The sequence below is a fragment of the Aotus nancymaae genome, unplaced genomic scaffold, assembly GCF_030222135.1.
Source record: "Aotus nancymaae isolate 86718 unplaced genomic scaffold, 86718_ANA_hifiasm-v0.15.2.pri h1tg000053l, whole genome shotgun sequence".
Lineage (NCBI taxonomy): Eukaryota > Metazoa > Chordata > Mammalia > Primates > Aotidae > Aotus > Aotus nancymaae.
In genome coordinates this window covers 12,965,829-12,987,325 of record NW_026988467.1, presented here as the reverse complement: position 1 = coordinate 12,987,325, position 21,497 = coordinate 12,965,829, and the positions used below count along the sequence as shown (strand labels likewise).

The window sequence follows — 21,497 nt, the reverse complement described above, 5'->3', positions numbered from 1 at the left end:
CCTCCCAAAGTGCTGGGATTACAGGTGTGAGTCATCATGCCTGACCCAAAATGCACACCTTTTACATCAACAGAGCTGTCCTCCTGCAGTAGTCATCTGGATGTTAACGGCTCTGAGATGCCCACTTCTTCCGGGTTCAGGTCCACGCCACGATTTACAATGTCTGGGTATAAGTTATTTAAAGGGGCAGGGAGAGACAAAGACAAAAGTAACCACCTCAATTTAAAAGAAATTGATCAAACCGAAGTCTTACGATAAAAACTTTATTGTCTTAAATATCAAATGTTTTACACACCACTTTTTCTTCAGAAAGTTCCTATTTAAAAAAAAAATAAAATAAAGTGTTTCAATTATTTAGGGCTGACTTACATTTCAGTATGTGACAAAAATTCAAACCCAAATGCATCTAGTTCACTCAGTTTCAGACGGGTCCTATGTTCAGCCCCTAAACGAATGGCACAATGCCACCAATTTTGGGATTCCTGAGTTTGGTTCCCTTAAGTTCTCAGAGTTGTCCCAACTCTCAAAACCAAAGCATCATGGGAGTGACAGGGCACCAGCAAGACTTTTTGCCAGTCAGCCTAGTTCTTCTTTTAAGATGCAGTAGTCTCAAAGCTTAAAGAAGTCAGAAAATCTTGCAATACAAGAGCAACTGCAAGAACATATAAAGAGGGAAAAGAAAAGACGGGGTTTCTATTTGCTATGATTTGCCAAATATGGCCACAAAACTGGTAAACAAACCTTTCTTGAGTGCAAAGTCCATTAGCCCAACTTGCCATGAAGATGAGATTTGGAATAAAAATGAACAAATCAATTTTTGTTGTAGGTATAAAGCAAAAAAATAAAATTCAATCAATATATTCAGTTGCACTGAGTTTAACACTGGAACTATTTAAAAAGGATGATCAGGGGATAGAATGGAAATCTAGTAATTCAAATGGGAAGGTCCCGGGTGGCATAAACTCAGAAAGCTGTGAAGATTCAGGAAAGGAAAAAGAAGTCTGGTCAGCATCAGATAACCTCAGACAGAAGGAATCAGGAAACAAATGAATCTGCCTGCCTCTGGCAGGAAATACAGGTCTACCACTTTTAGGCCACAGACACATTCATTCAGGGTTGTGTGTAAAACCAATGCTTGTAAACAAGAGAACTTCCCATCAGAAATGCATGTTCCTGGAAAAAAAATACTGCAGGATGCCCCCTCCCCAAATTAGCTGATGAAAACCTTCTTACAGAACATATTTAAAGAAACCTAGTTCTACATACATTATCGTAATTTTGTATTTCATGCCCCATGACCCCAATCTTTCATAGTTGGCTTAATGTTTTTAGGTAAAAGAAACATTCTCTAACCCCCATGCCCTTGAACCATTTTCTTGGCAGATTTTCATTCCCTAAGATGGTGCCCTAAAACTTGTCAGCTGTATCCTTTCACGTTCTACAGCCTCCTGAGGGTCTAGATAACCAATCATCAATACAAAACTGATAAACCTTTGAGAACATTTTCTAACTGTAAACCTCAAGTCACAAGTAGCCATGATCCAGAAATTCTACCTGCATGCTTTAGGATTACAACATATATGTGGCATTTAAAATAATGGGTTAAAAAATGTCCCTTTGATGAAGCTGTCCTGTAGACAGGCTTGGTAGAGCCTCAAATGCTCCTGTCAATCCTGTTCACCAATCCCAGCCACCGCTCATTACATTTTCTGCTCTAGATTCCCGTTTTGACAAGTTGCACCCAGCTGCTTTAAAATAGCACATCCTGCAGAACCCTCTGCTACGTCCCGCTTGCCCAGATGGTCAGCATTCCGGGGCAGCCGTGCTCACAAAGGGATGCGAGGCGGCTGCTGCAGCACACTCCGTGTTTCTGCCCTGCATATGAAGCGGTCTGATGGAAGGACTGACTGTCGCTGGTGCATTTTTGGGATTATCTTCCATTTATTTGTTGCATTTCTTTCCTGCCCGTCCCCCGCTCCTCCAGCATTATAAATGGATCTTACTAACTGACCTCCTCCGGCATTTATACAGCTTACATTTTTTTTTTCTCTGATTCCATTTTTTAAAATATGTATTTTTGAGAGTCTCACTCTGTCACCCATGCCGGAGTGCAGTGGCGTGATCTTGGTTGACTGCAACCTCCACTTCCCAGGTTCAAGTGATGCTTCTGCCTCAGCCTCCTGAATAGCTGGGAATACAGGCGCGTGCCATCACACCTGGCTAATTGTGTTTTTAGTAGAGACGGGGTTTCATCATATTGGCCACGCTGGTCTCGAACTCCTGACCTCATGATCCACACGCCTTGACCTCCCAAAGTGCTGGGATTACAGGCGTGAGCCACCACGCTCGGCCTAAAAAAAGGTTTTTAAAGAGTTGTTTTAGGCCCACAGCATCTGATTCCATTGTATGCCTGATTTTCCCAGTCTGCTCTGAAGTGGAACCAAGTAACTCTACTATGACTTTTAAAATAAATGCATGCTAACAGGCAGAAATAGACGTTGCTTTTGAAGCTAAAATTTGTTTCATGTCTCCCTTCTAGATTGAAAGCTTCACAAGGGCAGGGTTCCAATCTGCTTTAGTTACCCCTGAATCCCCAGAGTTCACCGGTGCCTGGCACACAGGCACTCAATATTTGATGAATGAATCGAAGTAGCAAGGAATTCTTGTTCAAGTCTCATGTTGCATTGCCTTCAAGAGTGCTAATTTCCTTTCAAATATGTAAGATTTTCTTCAACCTTTCTCTCCCTTAACCAGCACAACACTGATAATGTAACAAAGAACATAAACATCTAAAAACTGTTTTTGGTGATGCAAAAACCCCTATTATAATCCTTACACTAAGGAAGTCTAATGATTTGATGCAGGATAATTCTGAATCAACTCAGTCAAGGTGAGCCTGAGGATCACTCTGTGTGCCCTCCATCTCCAGGAGAGCTATTTTCAAACTTTCCCCCTAATACTCCTTTTATTCCCCTCCAAAATGTGATGCCTCTGCTATTCAGAGAAACTAAGGCACAAAAGAAAATCAAGCACATCGAAGGTTCACTCCCAAGTTCTTTAGTTCATTCAATGAACTCCTAATAACACCTACTGAGGGATCACTAAGGTATAAAACTTGAACCATGATTTTACATTTCCAGGTCTCAAGGACAGGCTTTGAATTTACTTTGTTGTTAAGATGAATTAGCAATTCTAGAAAAAAAAGCTCTTTTTAATTTCTGTACCTTCTAACACTAAAGGTAACATTCATCTTCTAGGAAGGGAAACTTGATAATTCTGTGCCTTTCTAGGTCAGCCACAGACTACACTGTCGCCAAATCCGAAGGAGAAATTTGGCTTTTTGGTGAGTATTTGTGCTAGAGAATAGTAGAATGCATAATCTATCTGGTCATCTTTTCTAGGGACACACTGCCAGTGACAGCAGGTTTGAAAGATGCAGCAGTTCAATCATCCTGCTCACCCTCACCACAGGTGGCAAACAGGTAGGAAAAGGCCATTGCAATGCCCTGCAGCTCTTCTGGCCGATGATTTGCAAGGCTGTTTGCTATATATATATATATATATATATATATATATATATATATATATATATACACACACACACACACACACACACATCTATGTGTGGCAGGATAAAAGCCACCATAAGTGAAGAGTATGTCTGTAGATATAAAAATCACTTGCTTTTAAATCTATAAAAAATTAACTATATTTGTCAATCACCATATGTATATGCTAGCTTACACATATATATATAGACATGAGCTTAAAAGTTAACCTAAATTTTTATGGCTTTCACTGGAGATAGAAAACTACAGTAAGACAACCAGCAGATTCCACATTAACTGGTTATCATAAAATCAGTGACACAAAGCCTTGTATCCCATTTCTATGTACCCTCTTGCTAGAGACATGCTTTGGGGAAAAAAAACATAGGGTTGCGTCTCCCATGAGTACATATGGAGGCAGGGAGCTCTAGAACATATGGGCTGCAAGGCAGAAGAGTTTTAACACATGCACTCATCATCTCTCCAGCTTCCTTTGCCAAGCAACTGTTTTTTTTTTTTTGTTGTTGTTGTTGTTGTTTAGACAGTTTCACTCTTGTTGCCCAGGCTGGAGTGCAATGGCCTGATCTCGGCTCACTGCAACCTCTACCTCCTGGGTTCAAGCAGTTCTCTTGCCTCAGTCCACAGTAGCTGGGACTACAGGCATGCGCCACCATGCCCAGCAAATTTTGTATTTTTAGTAGCTTTGGGGTTTCTCCATGTTGGTCAGGCTGATCTCAAACTCCCGACCTCAGGTGATCTGCCCACCTCGGCCTCCCAAAGTGCGGGAATTACAGGCGTGAATCACTGCACCGGGCTGAAACTGGTTATCTTTATGTGTTAATAGTTGAAGCCCAAACTGTGGGATGAAGGCTATTGGTTGTCTGGAGCCCTGAACAGGTACGAGTGGAAATAATTCTTAACAGCATCAATGAGCAAAATCCATAACCTATGTAAAGCTGCTGTCTGGTTTCCAAGCACATCCTTCTGCTTAGGAACCAACTTCAGGGAAATGGCACAAAGCACACAGGAAAATCTTCTCTCTTTGGTGAAGAAACAGACCACTCTTAGAGGTAAGTGCTGACCGCAGAACTGTCCGCTACTGGTTATGGTAAAGGAGCTGTCCAGTGAAGGTGCCCATTACTGGTTATTACTGTTGGCAACCAGAATTCACAAGGATTTGATTGTATTCTTAGAAGTTACTACAGTTTCTGCATTTTTGGAGCTCTTAATTGAATAAAAACTGACAATGAAGGTTCACTATTGTAATGCTCCTTAATACTCGTTGCATTCTAGAGCTGCTACATTTAAATCATCCAAAATATTAATAGTGTCAATAGTTTTTTTTTTTTGAGATGGAGTCTCGCTCTGCCACCCAGGCTGGAGTGCAGTGGCACGATCTTGGCTCACTGTAACTTCCCTCTCTGGAGTTCAGGCAATTCTCCTGCTTCAGCCTCCCGAGTAGCTGGGACTACAGGTGTGTGCCACTAAGCCTGATTCATTTTTTTGTATTTTTAGTAGGGATGAGGTTTCACTGTGTTGGCCAAACAGCTTAATTTTTATAAAAATGATGGGCGAGATTTTAAAAATCAAAAGCAATTATTAATTGGGCATTATGTAGTCCCAGCTACTCAGAAGGATAAGGTGGAAGAATCGCTTGAGCCCCAGAGTTTGAGTCCAGCCTGGGCAACACTGCAAGATCCCATCTCAAAAATGATGGAAGGGATATAAGGATATTTGGCAAGTGGGTTAAGCTCATTCAAAGTATTCCTAACAGGAATTCGTGTACAACTATAGATCTATTCCTAAAAATAAATATACATATATATACACAAAAAGCTATCCTAATGAAATCTTTTCCAGACTATTATATATTCCACCTGGAACTGTTTCCCAAATCTCCACACTGAATTGTGTGCCAAGGTTCATTCTGCTTACATGGAAGGCCCTTAGGAGGAGTCTATTGTCACCAGTAAGTCCCCCTACCCTTCCCACCCCGTGTTCCAAAGAGTTACAAGCTTAGAATACATTCTCAAACCACCACCCATAAAGCAAATACAGGGTCCCATTGCATTGCTACTGGATTTTGCATCAATCATAGCACCAACTATTTAATTACAATCACAGCTTTAAGTCAGTCGACAGAAATCCATAAGCAGTTTCCTAGTGCATCGTACATCTTTGGTGTAGGACAGGCGAAAGGGTCTACAATGTGCAGCTGTCTAGAAGAACATCTTAAAGACAACCTTGCTAACCTGCTGTTCTGAGCGCCCTCTGAAAAGCAGTAAACTACAACTCCTTCTGTCAACCACTTCCAAACCACATAAAGGATCATGGTGAATCTACGTGACTAAAGTCTTATACATACAAACATTATAGCAAAAGGAAAGGAAGAAGTTGGATGGGGTAGAAAAAAATGTCTCTAAGTGCCCCTAAATTAAAATTTCAAAAACTCCTGAGATATGAGCCTCCATTTTGATTGTGCTCAATGACTTAAAATTTGATGAAACGAATAAGCTTACAAAGAGTCAGACTTCAGACGAAATCATTTAACACTAAGTTGAGAAATCACTCTTTCGAAGCTTCTGTTTCAAACATATTAAAAACTATAATCTAGAATTAGAAATTATGAATCTCAAAATCCTTTTCAATAAAACAAAGATTTCAGATTCCTGCCAGGTACCCAAGAGAACAGTTTATTTTCCAGGAAAGAATTATCTAAAACCTATCCAGTAGGATTATTGCACAGTGGGGCCCACAGGACAATGATTTCCAAGGGCTAGTCCTTATATAAAAAAAGGCCACAATAAATACATCTATATATTATGCCCCACTCTAACTTGATATGGTAAACATAAATATAATGAATTTTGCTTGAAAAAGAAACTCCTGAGCAAAGAAAAGGATGGAAAACTCTCTCAAGGCCACTTAAGTAATTACTATTTCCACTGCCACAAAGGACACTGTTCAAATAGACTGATCATTCCAAGCACCAAGATTAACCAGTGACAACGTTATCACACTTCAGTATTTCACTCAGATCACAGCTCACATTGAGCTTTTGAAGAACTTCCTAGTAGAAGATGAGTCTAGAAAGGAAATAAGCTGCTGGCAATCAACTCATTCCTGAACTTAAGTCATCATTAGTCATTAAGGGTTGAGGTGTTATCAGTGAGATGCTAGCAAACCCAAACTCTAGCAAATTCCAGTGTTTAGGCCATTATTTTTCTCTCACGGTTCTTGACATCTGCAAATGGAATTATGGTTGTTCTGTTCTTTTAAAAATCTGGGTAGCACCATGTTTCACTCTAATTCTAACTCCCCCACAGTATCCCATCCAATGTAATAAGGATTCATGGCAATCCATGCAGCAGCCTGTGATGCACAAAGCAGCCCAAGATTTAAACCCTCCTGCTCACCCTATTAAAATGTCAAGTCCTAAGCACAAAAATACAAACATACCACTCTAGGATATGATACTCAATTATTCTCCAATTTCCTCTTACAATTAATAAATCATAATACACAGAGCACTGGGTAGAATTCCAAATACCAAACTATGTAGTCAAAAATTTCAAAATTGACAACTGAGCCAGCAAGCCATACCTTGCCATCAGCAAAGACACAGTCACAGTGTGGAGAGTTCATCTGTTTTTAGCTGCATGGGTAGTGAGATTTCTCATGGCTTCTGCTTTTCAAAGCATTCACTCTCATTCTAAAACAGTATGCTATACACAAAACTATCCATTTTATTCCAGAATACATCTTAATGAGAATAAAAAGCTTTTGTTTGCACATACTGCCAATACATTAAAAAAGGCCTAAATTTTAACAAGTAGGATAGACAAATTCATCAGACAAGAGATCATAAATTACTTTGGCCGAAAAAAATGTTTAAAAAAAAATCTGGCTCAACATTCTGCTTGCAGATTTCTACATATACTGTATACGCGGTGAGTGTGTGTGTGTGTATAGAGAGAGAGCTTTCATTTTTTTTAAAGGGAATGGAGAACGGTCTAGCCACTTTCCCATAGTCATGTAGGAACTACAATGTTTTTTGCTAGCAAAACAAGAAGTGCAAGGTCTGCATTTCCACCAACTCGATGCAAAGCCCCAAGAGCTTCCTGTAAAGTAAAGCCGGCACGGAGAATCCGGTCAATATCTGCAGCAGGAAAAATGAATGGTGGAAGAACGGAAGGACTTGATGATGGATGGCTGGTAGGTGGTTCATATTCAGGAAATGGCCTCGAAGCTTCAGGACAGACATTTTCTCTGGTTTCAGGCCTGTCTGTTATTGAATTCTGTATGGCCTGACCTAAGTCTTTAACCAATATGAAATTGGACGACAAAGACTTAGTTTGCTCAGAAGTCTGATTGAGTGCATCCTCCTCACCTGATAAAAGTTTGGGTGAAATTTCTACACTTAAGGTGCAGTGTAACTGATTAGATGTTTTAGCTGAGGTTACAGTGACAGAACTGTTCTCGTTAATGGATTCCCTAGATTTGGGGACACCCTCCTTATCAGTTGACAGGCCATTACCATTTTCTATAGCTTCTATTCCAGTGACAGATGAAGTACTTGTTAATTTTTCTGTCTTCACTGACACAGACATGGCCTGATGAAAGGAGACTTGTGGACATTGTTCCTTCTGGGTAAGCTGTTCATTTTGGGTCCATCTTTCAGAAAGGTCTTTAATACTGGTTTGGCCCTCAGCTACGGTTTCTGATTCACATATTACTTCTTCAGATGCATTTTCTGAAGTTGGTTTACTGCTAACAACCAAAAGTTCATGAAGTTCTTTCAAGGCTGCCGTTACAGATGAACAAGATTCTTCTGCTGACTCCACAGAGGGCTGACAACTGCCACAGAGACTTGGAGAGGAGGAGTAATGGCCATATTCTTTATTTGTTCCAAATATTTCAACATTAGTTTCTGCGGGCTGTAAATCCTGAGTGGAAATGGAATCATTCAAAATTTCAGATGAAGGGTTACATTTGGATGTTTCTACTTCCATCAAGGGATTATCTAAAGTGAGATCCAACGCACCAATGTTCTTGACACTGGCATTCTGCCTGCCTGTTGAATTAAGCACAGTAACTAGGGACTGTTCAGCTACATCTATTTCCATAAGTGTTTCTGAATTTGAGCAGCCACTGCATCCTGAAGGTGGAATACTTTTCTTCGTACTTGGAGGATCCACATTCTGTGGGAGCCCATTTCTTTTCATCATACCTTTCAGATCAACAATTTTGTGTTGATTCTGTTGCCTTTCTTCAGGAAGCTCATGGTCCCCTATGTTACAAAGATATTCTCGGTCATGTAAAGTGTTTTGTTGTGCAACCTCATACTGTTCATTCCCTGGTTCTTCGTGCTGCTGAAGGCCATTCACTTGACTCAGGTTCTCATTTTCTGGATGCCAATCCTTTTCACCTAGAAACATCTGTGGTTCATGCATCCTAGTAGTTGTGACAGATAAACTAGCTTCCTGTCTTGTATGGAGATGAAATTTGAGGCCCTGGGTGCTTCTTTCAGCAAATTTCTCCAGATTACCTGCAACAGTTGGTTCTTCGGATGAATTCTGCAAAGGCATAGCTGGACTCTGGTCTGTTGGGGCATGGTCTGCTGAAGAAGCATGATCAGAAAGATCTTGTAAAGAAAGATGTTCTTTCTCTTTAGAGTTTATCTGGAATTTAGCTGAAGCCTTCAAAGCTTTCACAGCTTTAGGTTCAATGCTATCTGGGTCACTGGGCTTGATAGGGCAGACTGAAGCAGAGACAGAGCGAGCAAGATTCGTAGGATTACCAATCTCAGGACTCTGTCCTGAAGAATGGGCTGGATGGTTAAACCCATCTGAAGTTGGTAATGATGACATTCCCAGTGAGGTAGATTCTTTACCACTTTTCTCTATATGGAACACAGGGGAAAGGAAAAAGATTAATTAGCAGGTAACTAATGACACTAAATTATCAGAGGATACAAATCTAAACGAAGGTCCTCAAACTCTTATACAAATAGAAATGATTTTAAAATTATTTTCTCATTGTAATAGGCAATTTAACATCACAGCATCAGCATAAGAGGTAGACATGTTCTTAATAAAATATGCATACTATAAATGCAACATGATAAAAGTACCACCAATACGCTTCACATAATGGCTGGGTTAGTGCTCAGGACTGAAGGACATTTGTGTTTCTTTATTCCCTGGTCTAGTCAAGTCTAAAATAGTTTCTGCAACTGTATTTTTTAAACACTTGTCTTAAAACCACCTGGGATGCTTGTGAAGTATGCAGACTCTAGGGTACCATACTTGGCAGTAAATCCAGGAATCTGCATTTTTTTTTCTATTTTTTATTTTTGAGATGGAGTCTCCCTCTGTTGCCCAGGCTGGAGTGCAATGGTGCGATCTCGGCTCACCACAACCTCCACCTCCCGGGTTCAAGCGATTCTCCTGCCTCAGCCTCCCAAGTAGCTGGAAATACAGGGACCACGCCCAGCTAATTTTGTATTTTTAGTAGAGACAGAGTTTCGCCATATAGGTCAGGCTGATCTTGAACTCCTGACCTTGTGATCCACCCACCTCAGCCTCCCAAAGTGCTGGGATTACAGGCGTGAGCCACTGCTCCCAGCCGGAATGTGCATTTTCAGTAAGCTCCTTGGGTGATTCTTAAGGACATTACAAATTGTGAGAATCTTTGCACCAGAATGATTCTCATGCTAATGCACTTTTCTTGTTTCAAATGTGAACACTGAGGTTACAAATGAGAAGTCTAAAACCAGGTATACTTGGACAGAGAGGGAATTAAAAAGAGAAATAAGAAATTACATAATGCTTAGGGACAGAGAAGCAAATTTGTATTTTATTTCTAGCCAAGCTTCCCCAAAATCATGGTAAAACTCGGTGAGCATCTAACTCAGAGAACAAAAGTAAACTAATGATCAGCAGATCACAATCATCATACTACCAAATAATACAACTTTAAACTTAAAAGGCTTATAAGTTATTTTTATTACATTAATAGTGTGCAGCTATGTTAAGAATACTTAGCATTTTAAGGAAAGAGGAATGTGGAGGGAGTGGTGCATGAATAGTTTTTCAATAGGCAATGACTATTTAGATTCATTGCCACTTCATGACCACCCAAACAAGATGGCAGTCTAAAACACTAGCTCAGTGTAAGCATCATAACGGGATCACTAAACATCAGTTCCAACTCTTCTTTTGCCACTGATCCAGTTAAAAATTGACCTCTATGCATGTAATTTTAAGATCTTTAATTAAAAATCAAAAGGGGCCAGGCGCAGTGGCTCACACCTGTAATCCCAGCACTTTGGAAGGCTAAGGCAGGTGATCACTTGAGGTCAGGAGTTCGAGACCAGCCTGGCCAACATGATGAAACCCCATCTTTACTAAAAATACAGAAATTAGCTGGGTATGATGGCGGGTGCCTGTAATCCCAGATACTCGGGAGGCTGAGATGGGAGAATCACTTGAACCCAGGAGGGAGAGGCTGCAGTGAGCTGAGATTGCACCACTGTACTCCAGCCTGGGTGACAGAGTGAGACTTCATCAAAATAAAATAATAATAATAACAATAATAATAAATAAAAATCAAAAAGCCAGTATAAAAAAATGACTTTAGGCTGGGCACAGTAGCTCATGCCTGTAATCCCAGCACTTTGGGAGGCTGAGGCAGGAGGATCACCTGAGGTCAGGAGTTCAAGACCAGCCTGACCAACATGGAGAAACCCTATATCTACTAAAAATACAAAATTAGCCAGGCAAGGTGGTGCATGCCTGTAATCCCGCTACTTGGGAGGCTGAGACAGGAGAATCGCTTGCACCTGGGAGGCGGAGGTTGTGGTGAGCCAAGATCGCGCCATTGTACTCCAGCCTGGGCAACAAGAGCGAAACTCCGTCTCAAAAAAAAAAAAAAGACTTCAAAATACAATCTATTATTAGGGCAGATGGAACTCAAATGCTCAGTACTAAACATTAACATCCAAAAAGGGGGATTGATCTTAAAAAGAAGCAATGCAGTTATATTCAAATGGTTTTAAATCATTCTCATAAATTACTGGTTAGGAGCATGAGAGGACGAAGCACTGTTTCAGGAAGCTATTGACTTCCTATGAAACAACGTTACCTTACTTATACTATAGGGGTAAGAAGGAAAAATGCACTTATCTCAGTTTAAGCTATATCCATTAGAGTTTAGAAACGGTTATTAGTTTTTAGTTTTTTAAATTTTATTTTCATACTACCAGATGTCTAACAGTTATTAGTTTTATTTATCAGTCCTTAAGGCTGACTCTGGAAGAGGCTAAATTTGAAACTAATGTTAACAGAAACAATGCACTGTAGTGAAATATCCATGTAAGCAACATAGAGAGGTATGGTAAGGGCTTTCTGGTATTCTTGTGTTAGTTATAAACAAGTGAGGTCAAGGTGAACACAGCCTCGATATATTTTGTACTCACTAAGAAAGTAACATATAGTCCTCCTGTAGCTGAGAAGGTCAGTATCACTGGCCTAAGTCCTAAATGTAGGGGAGGACTGGGTCAGTTTACAGAATGATAGGAGGAGAGGATGAGGACAGTAGATATTAAGAATAATTAAACTATGCCTGCTTTAAACCTATCCTTACAAGAAAAAGAAAAAGGAAAGAAAGAAGACAAATTAAATGCTATGTATCTAATTCCAACCAGTTTGCTATAAAGTCCTATGTTGACGGTTTAAAAGACCATCTTTCCTCCCCTTAGTAAGTCAACCAATGTACTCAGGCTGATGTTTGCCATATTTATATCAGAGAAAATGAAAGCAGGGTGCTTCCTGAAAATCTGTCAGGCCAGGGACAGAAGGAAAAGCAAAGCCTTAGCCCCTGTTGTTGTTCACAGAGTCACCCCTGATAAGTCCCCTAGCCTAAGTTTCCATTTCTTCTTCAAAAGAATTAAAATTTCTAACCCTCTATAACTCCAGGTAGTTTTGTGCAGTAATGTAAAAAAAACAGCTTTCAATTTTTCAGAGGAAAGGGACTTATGAAACCCACAAAGGCATAGTTATCTCCAACAACAAAGTGTTGTGATGCCGACATTCTTGATGTGATATTTGTAGTAGCCAAGATGTGGTAGGTATAAAAGACACTGCTTTTACTGGGATTTTTTCCTTCTTGGATGGTTCTAATAATGAATAAACTTTTAAACAGGAATTTATGTTACATATGCATGTATGCATGCCAAAATACAAATGCATATAGGCTACTTGTAACCAGATTGAACAAGATGAAATGGTGAATGGCAGATGCTAACTTCCCAAACTGCTGCAGATACAGACTTTCAGATCACAGATGACAACTGGATGGAAGGCTTATTAACATGGTATCTATAAATACCTGGTCTGGGGGCCCACTCCAGCTGCAGTACAAACACACTACATGCATCATGGCTTCTGACGCTCTGTGTGAATTAGGAAACAGACAAGCAAACTTGGGTTAACAATGCAAACCACACAGCATGCAGGGTTATAGTCTCTGTTCTTTTGCCATCTTTAAAATCAGGAACTGGTAGATTCAAAGTTGAGGTATGTTTCTGTAGACATCCAAAATATTTGTTGGTTGCTTTAATTTTCTAACAATACACACAGCAATGTGTTAATTTCAACACATTTTTAACAGATCTTGGAAAGAAATTAATTTTACATATCTACACATAGAGAATTCATGGGCAAACGTGAGACAGATGAAGAAAGTAGATCCATCTGACAGAATTACATGATAAAAAAATCTTATGGAGTAAAGGTGAGTGAACATATCTAACAGTTCCTTTCCAAATTTCTTTCTCAGTTGAGATTCAATTTTAGAGAAAAACAAACCATCTTAAATTCTATCCTAGTTTTAGTTTATCTTCTTTATCTTTTAATCAGTTTTTAAGTAATACATCAGGCTGGGCACAGTAACTGTGGCCTGTAATCCCAACGCTTTGGGAGGTCCAGGAGGGAGGATCACTTGGGGTCAGGAGTTTGAAACCAGCTGGGGCAACACAGTGAGACTCCATCCCTACTATTAAAAAGAAATTAGGGCCGGGAGTGGTGGCTCACGCCTGTAATTCCAACACTTTGGGAGGCCAAGGCCAGTGGATCACGAGGTCAAGAGATCGAGACCATCCTGCCAACATGGTAAAACCCTGTCTCTACTAAAAATACAAAAATTAGCCGGGCATGTTGGCAGATGCCTGTAGTCCCGGCTACTTGGGAGGCTGAGGCAGGAGAATTGTTTGAACTTGGGAGGTGGAGGCTGCAGTGAGCACAGATCGTGCTACTGCACTCCAGCCTGGCAGCAGAGCGAGACTCTGTCTCATAAAATAAGTAAATAAATAAATAAAAATTTTTTTAAAAAAGTTTTTTAATAGGCAATGTATCAGCTAGAGTTCCTACTGTGATTTTTTTTTCAGTTAATGTAAAAGATAAAGATATTAGGCCAGGCGCGGTTGCTTGTGCCTGTCATCTCTGCACTTTGGGAGGCCGAGGTGGGTGGATCATGAGGTCAGGAGATGAGACCATCCTGGCCAACATGGTAAACCCTATCTCTACTAAAAATGCAGATTAGCTGGGTGTGGTGGCGCGTGCCTGTAGTCCCAACTACCTGGGAGGCTGAGGCAGGGGAATCACTTGAACCCAGGAGGCAGAGGTTGCAGTGAGCCGAAATCCAGCCACTGTACTCAAGCCTGGTGACAGAGCAAGACTCTGTCTCAAAAAAAAAAAAAAAAAGAGAGAGAGAGATATTATGGTATAAAGTATTTTAAAAATAAGCTTTTTGTTTGTTTGTTTTATTGAGACAGAGTCTGTCGCCTAGGCTGGAGTGCAGTGGTGCAATCACAACTCACTGTAGCCTTGACCTCCCCAGGATCAGGTGATCTTTCCACCTCATCCTCCCGAGTAGCTGGACCACAAGTTCGTGCCACCATGCCTGGCTAATTTTTGTGTTGTTTTTTTTTTGTAGAGACAGTGTTTTGCCATGCCTCCCAAAGTATTGGAACTACAGGCATGAGCCACCATGCTAGGCCAGAAAGAAGTTGTTAACAAAATACTTTCACCTACTATGTCCATTTATTTGGATTATATTAGGAAGTCGATTTCTTAATAAAAAGGAGCCTGATACTGTAGAATTATTTCATCACTTAAACATTACAAAAATTGGCCAGGTGCAGTGGCTCATGCCTGTAATCCCAGCACTTTGGGAGGCTGAGGCGGGTGGATCACGAGATCGGGAATTTGAGACCAGCCTGGCCAACATGGTGAAACTCTGTCTCTACTAAAAATACAAAAAAATTAGCTGGGTGTGGTGGCGGATGCCTGTAAATCCCAGCTACTAGGGAGGCCAAGGCAGAAGAATCGCTTGAAACTGGGAGGCAGAGGTTGCACTGAGCTGAGATCACACCACTGCACTCCAGCCTGGGTGACAGCAAGACTCTGTCTCAAAAAAAAGAAATTAGCATAAGCCATACATCTAAGCAACGAAAGGTTATTTAGGTAAAAAGACATTTCTTTTTAATTCTTTAAAGTTGGTACATCCCCTTCACTAGGTCTGAAAAAATGTGTATCTATTTTAATCTGCCAAACTTTTATTAAAATAAGGTAATTAACCAAAAAAGGCTAACTGTTATTAGTTGGTTAGAAAGCACTGCTGTCATCAGCTAATGTTTCTTAAATAATAACACCAAGACTGTGGAGGTTAAAAGAAAAAAAAAGACATTTCAAAAAATGATAATAATCCTCATTATTAACACACAGTATCACAACTAAGTGGTAAGTTACACCCCAAATGCAAAACCTTGTAAGTACATATGTCAAACTCATTCATGCTTACCTTGCTAGTAAGATTATAATTATTAAGTTAGTCTCTTGTCTGGTTGTTCAAAATTTTCCCCTTCCTACAAAATACTTAAGTCACAACCCAAACTGTACTTAATATAAAAACTTGAGCCAAAAAGTGATGGATTCAATCCTGGTTTTTTTTTGGACACAGGGTCTTGCTCTGCAACCCAGGCTGGAGTGCAGTGGAGCAATCATTGCTCACTGCAGCCCTGACCTCCTGGGCTCAGGTGAATCTCACACCTCAGCCTCTCAAGCAGCTGAAACTACGGGTGCGCTATCATGCCTGGCTAATTTTTTTTTATTATTTCTTGTAGGGACAGAGTCTCACTATGTTACCCAGGCTGGTTTCAAACTCCTGGGCTCAAGTGATCCTCCTGCCTTGGCCTACCAAAGTGCTGAGATCACAGGCATGAGCCACTACACCCTGACTCAAACTGTACTTTATATGTAAAACTGAGCCAAAAGGTGATGGAGCCATTTCTGAACAAAGCCAACCTAGAAAACTCCACATCTGCCACCCATATCCATTCTAAAGATCAATGATAGACATCTGAATGTTCTCCAGTAAAACAGTGGCAAAAGCTGGCTGGTTATTTTTTAAATTCTTACAACTTTTGTCTTTAGGATAAAGCTATTCCCTAAACTTGTAACTCTAATATTTTACTGCACTAGAAAAAGCAATGTGTGATATTAGTTATACTAATGAATAATTCCATCACAAGACTGTAAAAGAACCCAAACTCAAAAGTAAATTCTATTCAATTTCTAGAAAATACATCCGAGTCACTGTTTTATAACAAATGGGGGATTTCAGCAAATCTGTGTTACCCCGTTTTACCCAGAAAACTTGGCTCCATCATTACATTAAACAAGCTAAATAATTGAGACTTAGGAAAAAGTATTAGGTAGCATGATTTCAATATATACAGTGGTAATAGGGCCTGATGACATTACTGTAATCTCAGACCAAAACACTCCATTTTCAATAATATTCAGTTATGCTGGTCAGGCACGGTGGCTCACTCCTATAATCCTGTCATTTTGAGAGGCTGAGGTGGGTGGATTGCTTGAGCCCAGGAGTTCAAGACCAGCCTGGGAAACATGGCAAAACCTCATCTCTGCAAAAAATACAGATATTAGCTGGACATAGTTGTGGGCACCTGTAACATAACTACTCAGGAGGCTGAGATGGGAAGATAAGCCTGGGTGACAGAATGAGATGATGTCTCAAAAAAAAAATTTAGGCCAGGCGTGGTGGCTCACCCCTGTAATCCCAGCACTTTGGGAGGCCAAGGCAGGTGAATCACAAGGTCAGGTGTTGAAGACCAGCCTGGCCAACATGGTGAAACCCTACCTCTACTAAAGACACAAAAAATTAGCCAGGCGTGGTGGCTCACACCTGTAATCCCAGCACTTTGGGAGGCCGAGGTGGGTGGATCACTTGAGGTCAGGAGTTCAAGACCAGCCTGACCAACGTGGTGAAACTTCATCTTTAAAAAGAAAATAAATATTTTTTTTATTTTTTATTTTTTGAGATGGAGTTTCGCTCTGGTTACCCAGGCTGGAGTGCAATGGCATGATCTCGGCTCACCGCAACCTCCGCCTCCTGGGTTCAAGCAATTCTCTTGCCTCAGCCTCCTGAGTAGCTGGGATTACAGGTGCGTGCCACTATGCCCAGCTAATTTTTGTATTTTTAGTAGAGACGGGGTTTCACCTTGTTGACCAGGATGGTCTCGATCTCTTGACCTCGTGATCCATCTGCCTTGGGCCTCCTAAAGTGCTGGGATTATAGGCGTGAGCCACCACGCCCGGCCAAATATTTTTTTTTATATGAAAAAAGTAAAAATCTTTAAAAATCTTTTTATTTTTTATTTAAAAAAAAAAAAGAAAAAGAAAAAAAAACAACACAAAAAATTAGCCAGGTGTGGTGGTGTACGCCTGTAATCCTAGCTACTACTTGGGAGGCTGAGGCAGGAGAATCACTTGAACCCAGGAGGTGGAGGTTGCAGTGATCCAAGACAGCATCATTGCACTCTAGCTTGGGCAACAGGGCAAGACTCTGTCTCAAAAAAAAAAAAAAAAAAAAAAGAAAAAAAAATTAGCCAGGTGTGGTGGCAGCCATCTGTAATCCCAGTCCCAGGTACTCGGGAGGCTGAGACAGGAGAATTGCTTGAACCGGAGAGGTGGAGGTTGTAGTGAGCCAAGACTGTGCCACTGCACTCCAGCTTGGGAAACAGGGCAAGACTCCGTCTCAAGAAAACAAAACAAACCAACAAAAAAAGCAAAAATAAATTAAGTAAATAAAAATTTGTACTTCTTATTGTTGGTTCTTCTGTCTTCAGTGGCAGCACTTTCAGTAAATATTTTAAAAGTTAGGGCTGCTTACACACAGTAGCAATGGTATCTTTCAAAATAAATAGGCCTAAGAGGCATGGGTGGCTCGCGCCTGTAATCCTAGTACTTTGGGAGATTGAGGCAAGAGGATTCACTTGAGCCTGTGAGACTGAGGCTGCAGTGGGCCATGGCTGTGCCACTGCACTCCGGCCAGGGCAACAAAGCAAGACCCTATCTATAGAAATGTGAAATGTAACGACATAAAACATAATGTAAATAAAACAGGCCTAAGAAAAGGAAATAAATCATCAGGGAAATATTGTTGGACTCAAAAGTTAGTATCTGCTTACTGTCATAATTTTCTTGAGGAAAATCACAAAAATAAAAACATATCAAGAAAAAAAAATTCCTAAAAAGATTTAGGAAGCTTCTAAAATCTGTCTATGCAAAATAACTCCCCAATCTAGCTCAAACACAGCAACGGATTGAACTGTTCTTAATCTGTTGAAATACTAAACTATAGTATTTTTCTTTTTTTATGAGACAGTCTCACTCTGTTGTCCAGGCTAGAGTGCAGTGGCACTATCTTGGCTCAGTGCACCCTCCGCCTCCCAGGTTCAAGTGATTATCCTGCCTCAGCCTCCCAAGTAGCTGGTATTATAGGGGTGCGCCACCACATCCTATTAATTTTTATATTTTTAGCAGAGATGGGGTTTCACCATGTTGGTAAGGCTGGTCTCAAACTCCTTATCTCAGGTGATCTGCTCACCTCAGCTTCCCAAAGTACTGAGATTACAGGCGTGAGCCACCACGTCTGGTCAGAATACAGATTTTTTTCATTATTGTAATAAGAGATGGGTTTGGATATGGTGGATCACACCTATAATCCCAGCACTTTGGGAAGCCAAAGCAGGAGGATCGCTTCAGCCTAGGAATTGGTGAACAGCCTGGGAAACACAGCAAGACTCCATCTCTACTAAAAATAAAAAAGTGGGCCAGGCGCAGTGGCTCACGCCTGTAATCCCAGCACTTTGGGAGGCCGAGGCGGGTGGATCCCGAGGTCAAGAGATCGAGACCATCCTGGTCAACATGGTGAAACCCCGTCTCTACTAAAAATACAAAAAATTAGCTGGGCATGGTGGCGCGTGCCTGTAATCCCGGCTACTCAGGAGGCTGAGGCAGGAGAATTGCCTGAACCCAGGAGGCGGAGGTTGCGGTGAGCCGAGATCGCGCCAGAGCACTCCAGCCTGGGTAACAAGAGCGAAACTCCGTCTCAAAAAAAAAAGTTAGCCAGGTGTAGTCCCAGCTACTCAGGAGGCTGAGGTGAGAAGATTGCCTGAGCCCAGGAAGTTGAAGGTGCAGCGAACTACAATCATGTCACACAGCAAACTGCACTCCAACCTGGGTGACAGAGTGAGACAATGTCTCCCCCACCACCCCCCCAAAAAAGGAAGAGATCAAAGGAGGAGGTTAAGAAGACAATAAAGGAGGAGGTTAAGAAGACACACAATGAACACATCTGCTACTGGACCACGAGACTGATTAAAAACTGGTAGGTTCCTGCCCCTTCTGAAGCCCGTACTTCCCTGGCTCATCCATCAATAATAAGTACTGAAGAGTTCGGTCATTCTAAATACCTGCATCCTCTGCTGATTTTTGAAGGGCTTCTGCTAATTCTTGGTCTGCAATCTCCTCTGGCCGCACATCCTCTCGTCCGGCCCCATATGCCAACCGGGCGCACTCTGGTAGCTCTCCCTCAGGAAGAAAGGTAGTCTGGGATCCTGTGGTGCCGATCACGAGTACATTTTTCTTCAGGTCAATGGAACACTTAGAAGAAAGAAACCGAAGGATGATAATAGCAGATAAAATACCATGCAGAAAAATTATGATCCTTAATTTAAAACTCCATTCACAAATGGCCAGGCACAGTGGCTCATGCCTGTAATCCCAGGACTTTGGGAGGCCAAGGCGGGTGAATCACCTGAGGTGAAGAATTCCAGACCAGCCTGGCCAACATGGTAAAACCCCATCTCTACTGAAAATACAAAAATTAGCCAGGTGTGGTGGCAGGCACCTGTATCTCAGCTACTTGGGAGGCTGAGGCAGGGGACTCGCTTGAATCGGGGAGGCACAGCTTGCAGTGAGCTGAGATCGCACCACTGCACTCCGGCCTGGCAGCCTGGGTGGCAGAGTGAGACTCTGACTCAAAAAAATAAACCTAAAAAACCTTCCATTTACAAAGAACACTGATAGGGACAGAGACAGTTTACAAAAACTACTTAATCTAAAAGTATTTAAACTTTAACCTGGGTGATATTGTCTGTTTAGATTTTTATTTTATTTTTTGAGATGAGGTCTTACTCTGTCACCTAGGCTGTGCAGTGGCATGATCACAGCTCACTGCAGCCTCAACCTCCCAGGCTCAAGTGATCCTTCCACCTCAGCAACCTGAGTAGCTGGGACTACAGGCGTGCACACCACCACAACTGGTTGATTTTTTATTTCTTGTAGAGACGTGGCTCGCATGTTGCCCAGGCTGGTCTTGAATTCCTGGACTTCAGTGATCCTCCCACCTTGGCCTCCCAAAGTATGGGGATTACAGGAACGAGCCACTGCATCCAGGCTAGATTTTTTTTAATATGCAAAAGTTATAGCTTTTAGTTATATAAAGTTATATAAAAGTTACATAAAGATATATCCTTTAAAGATATATCCTATATCTTTATAGGATACAGTTTACATTTATTTGTCTTTAAAATAATATTTGCTCATTTCTGATTATAATACTTGCTTATTGCAAAAATTTGGAAAAGTGCCAAGCATAATTAGAAGCTCCATCTTTCAGGAACACATGAACAACTTTTCTTATAAAACTGAGATCATACTATTTATACAGTCCTGTCTTTTGCTTATTATATCAAGTACAGCTTATATTAAACTCCACCAATCGTCTCAAGTGGTGGATGTGCAAGGCAATCTCCACAGTATTCTTTACTCCATACTAACGCTAACTTTTTTGTGTACTTTATAACTACTTAATAGACAGTTGTGAACATACATGATTTATATCTATAAAATTGGAGACTGCTGGTCCATATCATGACTAAAAAATAAGGAAAGGCAGTGACAAGGTTTTATTGATACATACATTCATTCATTTGTTCTATTTAGAATGCTATGTCTTATTATCGATATGATGCATCTACTTTTACAGAAATATTCAAAAATAGTGACATAAAAATATTGATTACCTATATTTTCAATTGTTTTAAACTCAATTTTCTTTTTTGAGATGGGGTTTTGCTCTGTTACCCAGGCTGAAGTGTAGTGACACAATCCTGACTCACTGCACCCTGGTCTCAAGGGATCCTCCTGCCTCAGCCTTGCAAGTAGCTAATGTACCACCATCCTAGCTAATTTCTGTATTTTTTGTAGAGACAGTGTCTCACTAAGTCACCCAGACTGGTCTCAAATTCTCTCTGGCCTCAAGCAATCCACCCTTCTCAGCCTCCCAAAACGCTGGGATTACAGGCATTCATCATTGTACCTGGCAGGTTGACTAGACACAAAATTCTACTGTGAAAAATGTGAAGTAGCGAGTGGGATCTATAGCCATACTGCCCTGAACATGCCCAATCTTCTCTATCTTTCTTTCTTTCTTTTTTTTTTTTTTTTGAGACGGAGTTTCACTCTTATTACCCAGGCTGGAGTGCAATGGCGCGATCTTGGCTCACCGCAACCTCCG

General features: G+C 40.9%; 1 protein-coding gene across 3 annotated transcripts in view; it reads right to left on the bottom strand.

Moving 5' to 3' along the window:
* Positions 1-247: 247 nt before the first annotated feature.
* DDI2 (DNA damage inducible 1 homolog 2) overlaps positions 248-21,497 on the bottom strand; it is a 55,544-nt gene continuing 34,294 nt past the window's right edge. The window contains exons 1-3 of one of the 3 annotated variants that reach the window (XM_064363334.1): positions 19,390-19,481; positions 12,939-13,002; positions 248-9,450 (exon numbers count right to left, since the gene is read on the bottom strand). In XM_064363334.1, coding sequence (XP_064219404.1) covers positions 7,580-9,450; positions 12,939-13,002; positions 19,390-19,395 — 1,941 coding nt within the window. In that variant the 5' untranslated portion in view covers positions 19,396-19,481 and the 3' untranslated portion in view covers positions 248-7,579. Of the gene's footprint in view, positions 9,451-12,938; positions 13,003-19,389; positions 19,580-21,497 lie in introns of those variants that run through there. The other 2 variants (XM_064363333.1, XM_064363335.1) reach the window with 2 other exon arrangements.